The sequence below is a fragment of the Lacerta agilis genome, chromosome 7 (assembly GCF_009819535.1).
Source record: "Lacerta agilis isolate rLacAgi1 chromosome 7, rLacAgi1.pri, whole genome shotgun sequence".
NCBI classification, from domain to species: Eukaryota; Metazoa; Chordata; class Lepidosauria; order Squamata; family Lacertidae; genus Lacerta; species Lacerta agilis.
Window position 1 is genome coordinate 31126770 of NC_046318.1, and position 14733 is coordinate 31141502.

The 14733-nt window shown below is 45.7% G+C and overlaps 1 protein-coding gene across 1 annotated transcript in view; it reads right to left on the reverse strand.

Moving 5' to 3' along the window:
• Positions 1-12677, reverse strand: part of NFATC1 (nuclear factor of activated T cells 1) — a 130473-nt gene extending 117796 nt beyond the window's left edge. Inside the window, exon 1 of the mRNA XM_033154763.1 lies at positions 12074-12677. Coding sequence (XP_033010654.1) covers positions 12074-12092 — 19 coding nt within the window. The 5' untranslated portion in view covers positions 12093-12677. The remainder of the gene's footprint in view (positions 1-12073) is intronic.
• Positions 12678-14733: the final 2056 nt, after the last annotated feature.

Consider the following 14733-nt stretch of genomic DNA (forward strand, 5'->3'; position numbering starts at 1 on the left):
TTCCCCAGCCACTCTGCGTGGCCTAGAGCACATAAAAATTGTAAAACAATTTTAAAATTTCACGATATATTTTAAAATTTCACGATATAGGGTTGCCTTCAGATGTCTTCTAAAAGCCAGATAGTTGTTTATTTCCTTGACATCTGATGGGAGGGCATTCCACAGGGCAGGAGCCACTACCGAGAAGGTCCTCTGCCTGGTTCCCTGCAACCTCACTTCTCGCAGTTTCTGTTTTATTACATGTGTTCTCGTTTGTCTTCTCATCTTGGATTTTTATGTGTTTTAATGTTGTGAACTGCCCTGTGATCTTCGGGTGAAAGGTAGTATAAAAATTAAACAAATAAATACTACTATTGGGTCATTAACATGTTGTACAATATACCCACAATAAAACACCAATCTAGAGGGGCCCTGGAAGGGCAGGTCCTGAAGTTGAGGCTCCAGGTCCTGAAGTTGAGGCTCCACCTCATGAGAAGGGAAGACTCCCTGGAAAAGACCCTGATGTTGGGAAAGATGGAGGGCACAAGGAGAAGGAGACGACAGAGGATGAGATGGTTGGACAGTGTTCTAAAAGCTACTAACATGAGTTTGGCCAAACTGCGAGAGGCAGTGAAGGATAGGCGTGCCTGGCGTGCTCTGGTCCATGGGGTCACGAAGAGTCGGACACGACTGAACAACTGAACAACAACAACAACAAGAGGGGCCCTACATCAGTGGACATTTTGACTGCTTGATCATTCCTGAGCTTCTGGAGAAAGGGCAAGACATAAACTGAAAAATAATAATAATAAAATACCCAGAGGATATTAGCCCACAACAGCCAATCGTGGAGGAGACACTTAAGCCCTTCTTCCTGCCCTCTTTTCTATAGTCCCTGTGTTTATGTTCTTCACATTCATCAAAGGGCAAACATGATGGCAATCGAAAGTGGATCCATGAAGCATTTGGCCCACCTCGGAGACAGCAGGTGAGAAAGTACAAATAACCCGAGCCCAAAAAGCCCACACCTACAACCCAGATCACAACTTGTTCAAAAGAGAGCAAAGGTTCTTGCGGAACAAAACATGCAGCAAAGGTGTGAACCAAACCCACGCACCAAGTTATTCCAAAGAAGAGAGGGTTATCAATTATAGCCCTGAGAAGCCAGCCAACAACCTGAGACATGTTGGTGCCAAAAGTTGCCAACTCTTGAAACTCACGTCTGGTATTTGGTGCCCAGAGCCATGGTAGGTGGCGGGGGTGGCAGCGCTGGAGCTAGGAGCAGCATGCAGCCCTCTTAGGCAAGCCAGGGGGTGGAATAAAAGCTGTTTTAGATAACCAGGTACTACAATTAAAATAACAAAAGAGGGGGGGAAATCCCCCTTGGTTTTATGGCAACGGGGGGGGGGGGGTGAAAGTTAAAAAAAACAAAACCCAGCCCTATCTTTTCTTTTCTTTTGTCCTCATTTGCTGCATGGGGGGGGGAAATTCCAAAAGGCTCCCTCAAGGTTTGGAGGTAAATGTATATTGGGCAGGCCACATCTTACAGGGCAGCCATGTGTTAACATTTTGTTTCTAGCAATGGCAGTCCTGGGGGGGGGGCAGGGGGCAATGAAGCTGTCGGGCATTTACTTCACACCATAACAGCAAACCCACAGGTACTGTGTTAGGAGCGCCATTCCACATCTCATGTGTTTGTGAAGGTGGCAGTGCTTGCCGACTGAATGGACAGGCTGTGCGGCTGCATCCTTTGCATGCGGCTGCACACTGATCCATTCAACCCCACAGTCTCAGCCAGGCCATAGGAGTTGGCTTGGAGTGTTGCTTCCACTGTGGCCAGAAACGGTGGACACACCTGTGCCTCCGAAAGCATGCAAGAATCAGGGGTGTGTGTGTGTGTGTGTGTGTGTGTGTGTGTGTGTGTGTGTCTTTCTCAGGGAAGATGAACATTCTGCAAATTTCCCTAACGCTAGTCATGAGAATGCCTGTGTCCGTTGCAAAGTTAAACAAGGGTGTAACCCTTTCAACAGTGCTGGCCTAAAACGTTTTGCCAATGGAAGCACCAAAAGAGTGCTCCTTCCAGCACCCTACAGCCGACGTTTCAAGAAGCCTCATTCAGACATCTGTTCCTGCCTTCATCATATATCCCTCTGAATTTCACCACCTGAAACAGCCTGCATGGGACAGACAGCCTTGTCTTCCAGCATTACATCTAATCTGGGTTTCTTTAGAAGTTACGTATGTACAACGCACATGTTAGAACTAAATTTGTGAGAGGAGAACAAGGTTGTGTTTTGAAAGACGGTTTACATCTGGGAGCCAACAACTGGTCCATATCTAATGCCCCTAAAAAACACATTTGTGAGTCCAACCTGTGTCTGAAGGCAACTGCAGATGTCTCAAAATGTTCAAAAATGTGAATGTAAGAAGAACCAGCTGGTCAGGCCAATGGTCCATCTAGTCCCGCATCCTGTTCTCATGGTTACCAACCAGATACTTGTGAGAAACCTGCAAGTAGGACAAGAGCACTCTCTCCTCCTGGGTTTCCCAGTGACTGGTATTCAGAAGCATACTGAACTATGGAGGCAGGACACAGGCTCCATCATGACTAGTCGCCGTTGATAGTCTCACCCTCCATGAGATAAAATAAAAAATTCTTTCCAGTAGCACCTTAGAGACCAACTAAGTTTGTTCTTGGTATGAGCTTTCGTGTGCATGCACACTTCTTCAGACGAAAGCTCATACCAAGAACAAACTTAGTTGGTCTCTAAGGTGCTACTCGAAGCTACTAACATGAGTTTGGCCAAACTGCGAGAGGCAGTGAAGGATAGGCGTGCCTGGCGTGCTCTGGTCCATGGGGTCACGAAGAGTCGGACACGACTGAATGACTGAACAACAACAAGGTGCTACTGGAAGGAATTTTGTTTGTTTGTTTGTTTTGACTATGGTAGACCAACACGGCTACCTACCTATAACCTCCATGAGATGCATGTTATAACCCCAAGAGAAAACCTGTGAACTTTAAATCTGCTTCAGGAATTTTGGATGTGGTAATGTCTGCTTTTGGGGAGGATGGTGTATTGTCATTTTCTGAGGATGCCTACCTGCCACTTAGATATGGGTATAGAGAGAATCCAAGAATTCTTGCATATCTATGTGCAGCTTATAATCAGGCACCTGGGCTTTTGTCCTGTGTTCCTCTCATGTGATGAATTTTTGTCATGGTGATCTCTTGCAGAAGCATTCTTGGGAATTAAAATTTAAATGTAAGATACCTGAAATACTTAAGGACTGTTCCTTAACACCAATTGTTGTCGTCGCTGTCGGCACCTGCAAATGCATTTTTCTTGTCTTCCTCAACCACTGTTCTTTGCTCTGAACTATCTTTTGCTAAGTCACCAGACCTGGATGATTAAGTGCTCATGATACATTTTGCTTTCTTTCGGTGTGGACACATTGGCTTCCAGGTCAATCGCAGGACCAGTTTTTATGCACTGAAGTCAGCCAAAGCTGGCCTTTGGAGTAAGTTTGTCATGTTTAACCAGCTGCACAAATGCCATCCATCATCAAGCACCCACAAATGTGAGGAAAAACAACTTTTCTATGAACGGTAAATCTGGGTGGTACATGCTGAACCAAGGAATTCCATCTGGAGCAAGCAGGACAGGATTGTATTTTTGATAACTTATTTTGAACAGCTTTCCCTGGAGAGTAACATTTATGTTAGAAAATTGGGAAGCAGCTGATAAAATAATGATTTGCGCCCATGGGTTTTTCCTTCTCTTCATTCTGAGATGTTTACGGGGCGAGTTCAACATAACAAATTTACTAAAAAAATAAAATAAACTATGGCTGACTCAACTTCCTGTTTAGAAAAAGTGCTGTGAATGGGTCCTTAGTGGGGTTTGTAGTTCCAAGGAAGTAGGGTTGTTCCAGTTGATGATTTCTGAATGTTACTGACTCCCTCCCCCCCCCCAACGCACACACTTTTTTGTGGAAAGACTTGCATCTCTCACGTTCTTTGCTTTTCTTCCCCTCTTATGCCTAACCTCCTACAAAGTAAAAAAGCAATAGCAAACTAACTAGGCTTAATGTCATAAAAACAACACATCCTTTTGGAAGGCATAAGGGATGGGGGGTTCAGCTATAAAGTCTGATACAGTCACCAGGGAACCTGGCAAGTGATAAGGTTTGTATTTCATTCCACTGGCAGACAACAGTCTAATCAACAAAGGTTTCCAGTTTCCCAGAGCACACTGATTAGGATGCACTTGTATCCTCTTGGCTGACAGACACATGATGAAGCCTTGAGGATGAATGGCAGCTGCTTGTCTGAGTGGGCTGGCAATTGTGAGAATAGCTGATCCAGAGTTTGCAAGCAGCCCGCTTTTGATTCCAACCAACAAGACCCTCTGCGAAAGCAAGAGGAATTGTCTGCAGATGCGTTGCGTTCATATGCTACGAAATAACAGCAAGTTGTGTTGCAACCAAGGTCAGCTGGACCTGGGTTTCAAATCTTCACCTGCTGGATCCGGCTATGTAGAGACTGTGTCACACGTACTCTTGTCCTGCCCCCTATATAAAGATCTGAGGGATGAGACCATCACGCCGCTCCTATCTGCCATCCCGGGCCGCTCTTGTGAAGCCAAATTGTTTTCACTTCTAGGTGACCAGAACAGCTCGATAACAGAGAAGGTTGCCAGATTTATCGAGAGAGCAATGAGATTGAGAGCTGCTATCTGAACGACAACAGTGTAGTCATCCGGATTCCCAGCATAGGATTTTATTATTATCATTATCATTAATATTTTACTATTTATGCTAAGTTCCAAGAAGCTATTACCTTGAGTTTTAATAGGTTATAAGGTTTTATTGATAACCATATTTGTTGTATTTTTGTTGGTGTTTGTCTTTTGGATGCTATGGCCAGTCGGCTACGCAAATAAAGTTTGAATTTGAGTTTGGTCTTATTTTAAGCTCACCCACTACATTTTTAGTCTGTACATTGTGTAATGGTGTATTTGGGGTGGGGTTGTTTGTTTGTTTGCCATCCACAAGGCAGTTCAACTCAAGTCTTTGGCTTCCATTACACTAATATAGCTTAGGTCTGAGAGCTTGAGTTCAAGCGATTTGTGGATCAGGCTAAACATACATTTCCCTTCAAGCTGTTTCCCGCACCCCACTTGCTAAGGAACACCAATCTTCTGGGAGGGGAGAGTGTATAGCATTAGCAGTCATCATTATTACCACATATTATTTAGCTGCAGCACCCACTAGTGCCAATTGTTATATAAATCACATGAGAGAGAGAAAGAATTTTAGTAACAACAGACATGCATACAATGTACTAATTAAAATGTATGTTCCAAAACACTGAAGCTTCACATTATAAAATGTGCTGTCATTAATTAAAGCCCGGAATAATGTCCAGAACAATAAAGAAAAGACTAGGGCAGACATGAAGACCATATGCTCCAACCAATATCCCTATTGCTCATCAGACCTATACTCCTTCCAGTCTATAATTTTAGCTCCTAGCACCCACAGACAGTACTCACACTCACTCTGAAATAATTCCAGAATAATCCAGTACAGGGATTTCCAAACTTAAGTCTCCAGCTGCTGCTGGACTACAATGCCCATCATCTCTAGATAGCAGGACCAGTGGCCAGGGTTGATGGGAATTATAGTCTAAAAACAGCTTGAGACCCAGGTTTGGTAAACCCTGATCTAGTAATTTAGTGGGAGTGTCGCACAGTAAGTGTCTTCAGGACTACAGCCCAAAGTAGTTGCTTCACCCACCCCTTTAACAAGAAGCTGTTATTTGCATTGTTTGGCTTGTAATTAAATCTTTAAAAATGAGGTTTTTATAAACAAGGCTTTAATTGTCTGCTTGAAAAATAACAGCTTTTCCCCTTTAGCCAAGATAGTTTTAAAGTCTGCAACATGCAAATGACCTCACCGTCCCAGAAGCCAGCACTACGGAGCTCCCAGATCTTCAAGGCTATATTTCAAAGGAATAGTTTTTAAAAGCAGTTATGGAAATGGTATTCCTCTATAGACTCTGGGAATCCCATTTTCCAGGATGATGGCTGAAAAGTCCATCAAAGAGTGCCAAGGAAAAAAAACACAATTTTTTCCCCATGAGATCCAGTGTGCTTCTCCCTTCCCCCTACTTTCCATAACAAAGTACTATATTGCCTTACACATTTTCTATTATGGTTTACACTGCTCTGGTAAACATCTGCTCCTGGTCCGCCCCCGGCAGTTTGCAGAATCTGATACTGAACTGGTGGCAGTCACTGCTGGCCCCTTTACAATGTTGCTTCAAACATTCTTAGCAAAGATGCTACCCAGGCATCTTGACAAGGAACTAGCTAGACGCTCTGATGTTGGGCAAGGGTGTGTTTGTGAGTGAGTGAGACCTGGCTTTGAATGAAAGAGGTTGTTGTTATTGATTTAAGAGGCACATCTGCACCGCCGATTGGCAAGACAAACTATGTTGTGAAATGTACCAGCTTTCCCTGCCTTTCGATTTCTTCTTGGCTCCCAGCTGTTTGTTCAAAGTTTGCTAGGCTGAATCACCAGGGCATTTTTTTTTTAAAGGACTTTGGCATCAGTTTTTAAACTACCATCCGGAAGAGCAGAATCATCATGGTAATTTTTTAATAGGAATTTGAGGGGGGGGGAGGAGAGGAACGAAAATAAATAAATAAAGGGTAGGAGAATAAGCGCCTTTGTCTCATGGTTTCTCCCCTTTTCTCATTCTGTTTTTAGTCAATTTGATTTCTAGTCTTCGTTTTAAATACTTAAAAGTGAAGGAGCGCAAAAGCAAGTGAGTGCGGAAACAGACTATGAAATATTGGAAGTGGTTTTCGGAAAACTGTTGTGTAATGCAGCTCTTAGAACCCAAAGATGCCTATGAACACTAAATGAATATCAGGAACAAAGCGGTAATAATGGCCGTGTACCCAGGGAACTTGAGAAACTGTCTTATACTGAGTCATTGGTCGCTGCAGCTTGTATCGTCAACCCTGACACTCCAGGATTTCAGACAGCGGCCTTTCCCAGTCCTTCCTGGTGTTGCAAACATACAGGACAACAGGCAGGAGGTTTCCCAGAGGTGGGACCCACCGGCTGCTACAATCCTTTTGAGCACCTTGCCCCCAAAAGGGGATATTACTCACTAGGCAATAGTTATTCAACACGTCTAGGTCCAAGGAAGTATTTTTAAGGAGGGGATTCTCCACAGACTCCTTCAAGGCAAGTGGTACTTCCCCATTCTCCAGTGAAGCACTGATCATTCCCTGCACCCGCCAGATTTTGCAAACCATCATGGAATCTTTTAAAGAAAAATCAAAATCAAAAATAGTTTATAAGAAACAGCTGCCTTGGTGGGTTAAGCAAGTCTTGGGACAATTTTGCCTAAATGCCCTTCACACCACCTGCAAAGCAGGCATAAGTATGAGGCTGCTGCAATTTCATTCTAGACTCATCTCCACTTGCATAGGAGACATACCAGTGTGTCCAAAGTTGAGATGTAAGTTAATGAGAAAGGTGCAAAGCTTTTGCTTCTTTTGTAAGTTGCTGATAATAGTTAGCATCTCTCAAACAGAAGTGTGACATGCATAGGTGACTGAGCAACATATGCTCGCCCTATCTATCATATTTGGTTCAGGCTAGATACGCAGCTGTTTGCAGGATGAATCGAAGAGATCTGCTGAGCACTAAAAGCACTGAGCCAACAATAACCAAGGGAGCATGCAAATATACCTACGCAAGCTAGAGAGTCTCATTGTGAGGAAACAAATGAAACTGTTGCAGCATTAAAATGCAGAGAAGGTTTTGGACACTTCATCAAGAACCAAAGTGATTTTAAAAGACCTCTTAGCTTCATTATTAGATTAGAGTTTTGTTGTGTTAAAAAGAAACAAAGGGCTAGTAGTAGAGAGCAACGTGTTGCTGGAATTGGCGCACAGAGTAAAGCAATCTGGGGAACTCTAGCAAAATTAACTGGAAGCGGCAGCCCAATGTTGTTTGCTAGTAGTGCATCCCAGTCCACTGTAGCATCATTTTACAAAGTTTGTGCAGCAAATATTGCTTGAAATACTTCAGTGGGTCTTGAAATACCTAAGGTCAATGGATCAAACTTATTGCATACCCAAGAACTAGGGGGTCACATAGTTCTGCTTCCAGCAAGGAGCTTTTGCTTTTAACAGCTACATCACAGGCAGGAATTATGTGCTCAACATGTGATGAAAATAGACTCGTTTGTATAATATTTGAATGTTTGTCTTTCTATCTATCTTCTGTTCAGCCATTTTGACTGCAGTATAAGCTACTGTCTTTCTTCTTTCCTGGCAGCCTTTAAACCTCTGTTAGCCAACATGCAAATATATGTGCCAGTTGTCATGTTTTCCTTGATTTAATGGCTTCATATGCGTACAAGCCTGAGGGAGAAGCCTGCACAACTAATGACTGGCCAAGCTGAGCACCAGCAAGACTATCAGACCTAAGGAATACTTTGCAGTAGCACCAGCCGCCCTCCCCGGTTTTGCAGTTCTAAGCATACAGTGACAACTGGGAAGGTTTATTGAGCTCTTGGTGGGTCAACATGATGAGCTGGCTCCAATCACTTTAATGGTTCAAAATTGTACAGGCCTTCCGAAGGAGAATGCAGGCGATCATATACCAAACAGTGATGTACAACAGAGAGTATGCAGCCATCTCAAGCAAACATCTGTAACTTAGATCTTCTGTGAAAATCACGATGAATGTCAGTTAACATGATTGTGTTTTCAGCCTTCCTCAGCCTGGTAGCCTTTAGGTCTTGTTGGACTCCAACTTCCATCAGCCCCAACCATCACTGCCCAATGGTCAGGGTTGATGGGAGCTGGAGTCCAAAACATCTGGAAGGTACCATGTTGTAGAAGGCTGGTGTAAATGAGCCCACAGACTTACCGTAAGTCTTGGCATCATATTTTTTTTTTTGGGGGGGGGGGTGGATACAACACTACACATATCAAAGCAAAGGTTATTTCAAGGCAGAAGCCTTCTTTGAAAAAATAAAGCTTGAAATACTACAAAGATGTTCAGAGCTGTGCTAAGTCCCATACAATAAGCTGAGAAGTTCATTTCACTTGCCTAAACAGATTGAGGGCTTTGCTCCTCTACTCACAGGAGCAGGTCCCATTGAAGTAGAGGCGGCATTATAAAAATAAGTTACAGCTCAAAGGAAGAGCTCATTTTTAAAAAGGAACAGTGATAGCTATTTCTATACAATATAGTACTGTGCAGAATCATTAGCTATCTATGTAACACACAGGAGTCAACTCCCAGGGGCTGGGGGCCCTTTGCCTCCGCATAAAATATTTGAGGGGGCAGGGGCCACCAAAGTTAATGGTCATTGCCTTTCAAATAGTGTTTGTGTGCTGTGTCTTGTGATTGATTATGTGGGGCAGAAGTTACTTGCCCTCCTGGCGAATATTTTATTCAAGTTATTCATAGTTTACTATATCAAGTGATAATTGGTTTTTTTGAATGTTCGTGGTATGAAAGAATTGTCTCGAGCTATTATTTAAAGCAATTTAGAGGTGACATTTGCTTCTTCCTGCCTTTTAAAATAGTTGGCTACTGTACAGTAGTTGACTGCTATTGCAATAGTACACTTTAGGGGGCAATCCTATGAGATGAGCAGCTTCAGGTGCAGTGGATCTCTGGTTCGGACAGCCAGGCTCAGATGATATTCCCTGGCTCAGCAGAAAATATGACTGAATTAACTTGCTCATGCCAGCTCAGTCCAGGCTCAGCCAGCTGAGCTGAAGCCAGTATAAGTCCCCAAAGAGGGGCTGGGGTAGTGGTGGGGTGGGGTGGGATTTAGGAGGGAACCTAAGACTGTTCAGCTCAGTCACATGACCTGGCAACCCGGGAGCAGCTCAGCTGCTGAATGAAGTAGGAGCTGGCGTAACTTTACGCCGGTTGAACTTACACTGTCTTGCTTGACGTCCGTTTCTTGTGCATTGGATTGCTCCCTTAATTCATTCAACAGACTATTTGGAAACTGAAGCACTTTAAACTAATTTCCCCCTAATCCTAATCATGGAATGAGCCTCATTGGACCTTGATCCTAAACGTATTCACTCAGACGTAAATCCCAGTGAGATCAATTGGGATGACTTTTGAGTAAGCATGCTCTGACTTGCAGCTTTTCATTGAGCTGATTTCCTTTGGGAGCATTGGGAATCACTTGCAAGTAAGACTACAACTGTAAGCACCCCTGTTCAAAAGTGCATTCCACATTAATTTGAAGTAAATCCTATGATGTTCACTAAGGTAGCAAATGTTCAGGTCTAGGATGTAGTGCCTTACCCGTAGCTCCTTGACTTTCAACAGAGATGTTATAAAAAGTGGAGTGCAACTGAAGGATGCAATCTTTTGCATAGACCTACTATTGACCACGACCACAAATTCTGAGTGAATATGCATAGGATTGTGTTTCAATCCAATTGCTCTAGTAGTTTAACTGGTTTGTAGGTGGGGTTACTGAAAATCGCTGCCAATTGGCATCAGGTAGGCGCCTTCACTGTTTTCGGTGCTTGGTAAAAATGTTCCTGTTTAGATAACCCTACCCAGACATGTAGAAAGTTTACATGTGTATTGATCTGTTTTATCACTTACTGCTGATTTTAATTATTTGGATGTTTTAAACGGAGGTTTTAAACTGGTTTTGTCATTTTATTCTTTTACTGCTTTGAGCAAGCAATATATAAATTATATGAAATAAATATAATTCCGTTCCGTTCAGTGCAGTGTGCAGTTCAGTGGTCGACCACATGCTTTCTGTGCAGAAGGTCTCATGTTCAATACCTGGCACCTCCAGGTAGGGCTGGCAAAAAGCCTGTCCTGACACCTGAGAGAGTCTCTGCCAGTCCATGTAGGTAGACAGTGCTAAGCTAGATGGACCAAACATTCTTAATTGCTATAAGGCAACTTCCCATGAAACCAGTTGCTTTGGAATCTTAAGGAAGCCCATGGAACTTCTCTAGAACAGCGAGTTGCCTTTGCTTTTCTGCAATCCAGTTTATCCAAAGGCCATTTTATTAAAGTTTCTTGAATCTCCACAACAAGAAAACAGCAAGGGGAGAAAGACGGAGGTAACCGAACCAAGGAAACAAACAGACCATTTTTTAAAGAAGTTGGGGAAGGGGGAGGAGACTAGCGTCATTTCTTAAGGTTTGAAAGTATTCCTAGACTTTAGAAATCGAGAACGGTAAAACGGTTTTAATTAGAGCAGGGTGTGTGCTCTGTCAGACCTCGGCTTCCTCCTACCCCAGCCGGCGCTATTAAATGCTAGCATTTAGTGGTTAGAAGTAATTTGACGGGCTGGATTGGTTCTGCACACTGTTAACTCTGTAAAATATCGGCGCGCACAATGCACAGAGGCAGCCGCATACTCTGAGAACTCCACTGTGTCCTGGGATTCCTTTGGTTTCAGAAGGAGGCTGCTCCACCCTCCGATCCCTTTCCACCGGCTCCCATAAGCATTGCTCTGTTGCACATCCCGCGTAAGCAAGGCGCCTGCCCACACGCATCAGCCGGCAGCTAGTCAGCCAGCCCACCCCAAGGGACTCCGGCGATGCCCCTTAGAATAAAAATTAAAAGTGTGTGTGTGGGGGGGGGGGACCCAGCCTCTCCCTCTCCGCCTTGAGCTCTAGGATCTCGCAGCGCCCAAGGCCAAGTTCAGAGAGGGAGAGGAGACACCTATTGGCAAGAAGTCGCAGCAGGCAAAACGAAAAAGAAGAAGGGGGAAAAAACTGAAGGCTGCTTTGGGGAAACACCAGGGGGACACCGCTTCCCTCCTCCCAAGCGCAGCCGCCAGCCAGGCCCTCCCGCCGCCGATACACACACAGAGAGAGAGACACGCGCACGCGCGCGCACACAGCCCGGCGCCTGCCCGGGTTTCCCTTGGCGCGGCTCTCCCCAGAAGCAGAAGCAGCAGCAAAAATGTCAGAAAAGCCAAAGAAGAATCTGCATCGGGAGAAGAAAAAGCGGGAGAAAGCGGCCCGGGGAGAGAGAGCCATGATCGGTACTTTACCTTCTTCTGCCGATTTCATGCTGCTGTGACGGGACGGACGCGCACCGAAAGTTTCCCTTTCACCACTGGGCTGGATCTCGAGGCGCCAAGAGGATTTGGTTCAGAGGATCACCGCTTGGCATCCGCTCAGCACAAAAAGAGAGAAAGTGAGGCAGAGGGAAGAAGGTAGATCCTCTCTCTCGCGCGCGCGTGTCTTCACGCCCACGTAGCACAGCGCGCGTCTCCAAAGGTATTAAATGGAGACTCCAAGCTGGTGTTTCCCTCTCGCCTCGGAATTTGGAAAGCCAAACGCGCACACGGGAGGGGGAGGGAGTTGCTTTTTTGTATTTAAACAGAATAAAGCTGGATCCTAAGCAGATGTCATTGAAATGAGCGTTGAGTGGGACGTGGGGAGAGAAGGGAAGGGAAGGAGGGGTGGTAAGGGCAGGCGCAAGGGATCGTGCCCCGAAGAGGAGCGAGAGAGAGCGCTTAGGAAGTTACTCACACGCGCTCTCCCTCCCTTCTCCTGGTGTCTTATTCAGGACCGGGGTTTATTTTGATCAGGAAAGTTTGCAGAGTCTCTAAGTCTCTCTCTGACGCACGGCTGCTCGGTGACTGCTGCCTTTTTAAAGCTGGAAAACACCCCCCTCCCTCCTCCCCCCCCTCCCAGCCCCTCTCCCCGCCCAGAGCCCCGTGATGTCACGGGTCCTGCGAGCTCCTCTCAGCTGCCTGGCGAAGGAGTCAGCCAGCCAAGCCAGCAGAGAAGAGCGCTGCAAGCTGGAGAAGAAAAGTCCTAGAGGAGGACCCCACTCTCGCTCCGCTCCACCTCCACCGGATTCTGCTGAGAAGGCAGATCTTCGCCACCGTCGAGGCTGCGACCCAGAGCACCCACCTAACCGATTCTATTTATCCCCGAAGTTGGGTGCGCGGGGGGACCTGGTGTCTGAGAAATGTGAGCCGCAGATCAATAAAGGTGGGAGGAAGAGGGGCTGGAGAGAGGAGCGGAGAGAGAGGGACTACGCATGCTGAAATCATTAGGCTGAGAAAAGGGGGGGGGAATCTCAGGCTTCCCCCGCTGTGGAAATTTGGAAAAGAGCATCAACTGGCAAGCATCAGGAAGGAAAATCCCATTCTGCTAAATTACTAACAGACTCCGAAGAGTTAGTTTCGATAACTGAGATTTATTGAGATGGGTCTTATTCTGTAAATATTTCAGCAGCGCTGTTTTGAAATGGCAAAATCAGCCCGGGAGGAGTGAAGTGGCGCGTTTACAGCTCCTCCCTCTTTAAAGCAAAACACACGCACGCACACAAAAACACACAAATGCACAGTGGCACTTGAAAGTATAGGCTGCGATAACATTTTATGAAGGCCCCAGACGGTATGCTGGGCTTTGGTATCGTTCAAGCCTTCTGTTAATTCAATCCTTTCCCGCCGAGCGTTTTGCATTATATCACTGCTGCTCTTGATTTGCCAAAATTTAAAAACGGACGGGTGGGTATAATTCCTCGCTGGGGTTGACAAAAAGAAGATCTGGGCGGTTAAAATCTCGGGCGCATGAATAAAAATAACAACCGCCACCCAGTAAATCTACTTCACAACACTCCATTTGTCTGGGGGGAAAGGAAGCTACGCCGACTGAGTGAATAAGGAGAAGCCGGTTATTTGTGTTCGGGAACTGCTGAAAACGTGCTACATTTGGCACGGACCTCAGACAGAGCTTAGCCTAACCTCTGGGGCGGTTTCCTCCCCAAACGAGCTCGAGGCTCCTAAGTGCTTCACAACGTCAGTGAAATTCTAGTGTAGCGAGAGAGATCTCCGAAAGAAGGGGCGCCGCACGGCCCTCCCCGCGCGCACGGCTTTTGCGCTCCTGCAGAAGTTCTTGGCAGAGCTGAGTTCGGAAGGAGAGCGAAGGCGAGCACGTGCGCGCCGAGGCAGGCTTGCTCGGCCTGTGGATGTGTCGGGATGGAAGAGGCTCGTCGCGACGCGCTTTTTGAGACTTTCTCTGGGAGTGGGAAGCTGACAAACCCTTCACAGAAATCAGTAGGGTTGATTCCGAGTCAATATGCCACGTTTCTCAGGTTAGGAGCGCTCAGTAAGATTGGTAGAGATTAGACTTTCTCAGGGTCGTGAGTTCGAGACCCACGCTGGGCAAAAGATTCCTATTTTGCAGGGGGTTGGACTAGATGACCTTCGAGATCCCTTCCAACTCTACATTTCTATGATTCTATGACCTCTCTTCCTATCCGGAAGCATTGCAACGGGCCCTTCTCCTCCTGATTTTGCAGCTCCACCCCGAATTATTGAGTGGGCAACAGGTACAACTCCCTTAACACCAAGTAATGTGTGCCCAATATGTGGCTCCATCAGCCGGTCTAATTATCATACCACTGCTACGATTCTGCTACTACATACTGGACAGAATCCGACCGGATACAATAGGGGCATTTCCTAGCTTATGTGCTCCCCTTTTGTTGGGGCGGCTTGGCGCTTTCCGGTCTTGAACTGGGAATGGAGTCCGGAGATGCACGAAGGGTCGCCCCCGCCCTTTGTTGGGTAGGAGGGAATTGGGGGGGGGGGAAATGAACAAGAAAAACCTAGGAGGGATGTTGGTGGAAGGAGTACACGAAGCCTCCTTTTAGTGAGTCCAAACACTGATCCATCCAGTGAAGGGTCTCTCA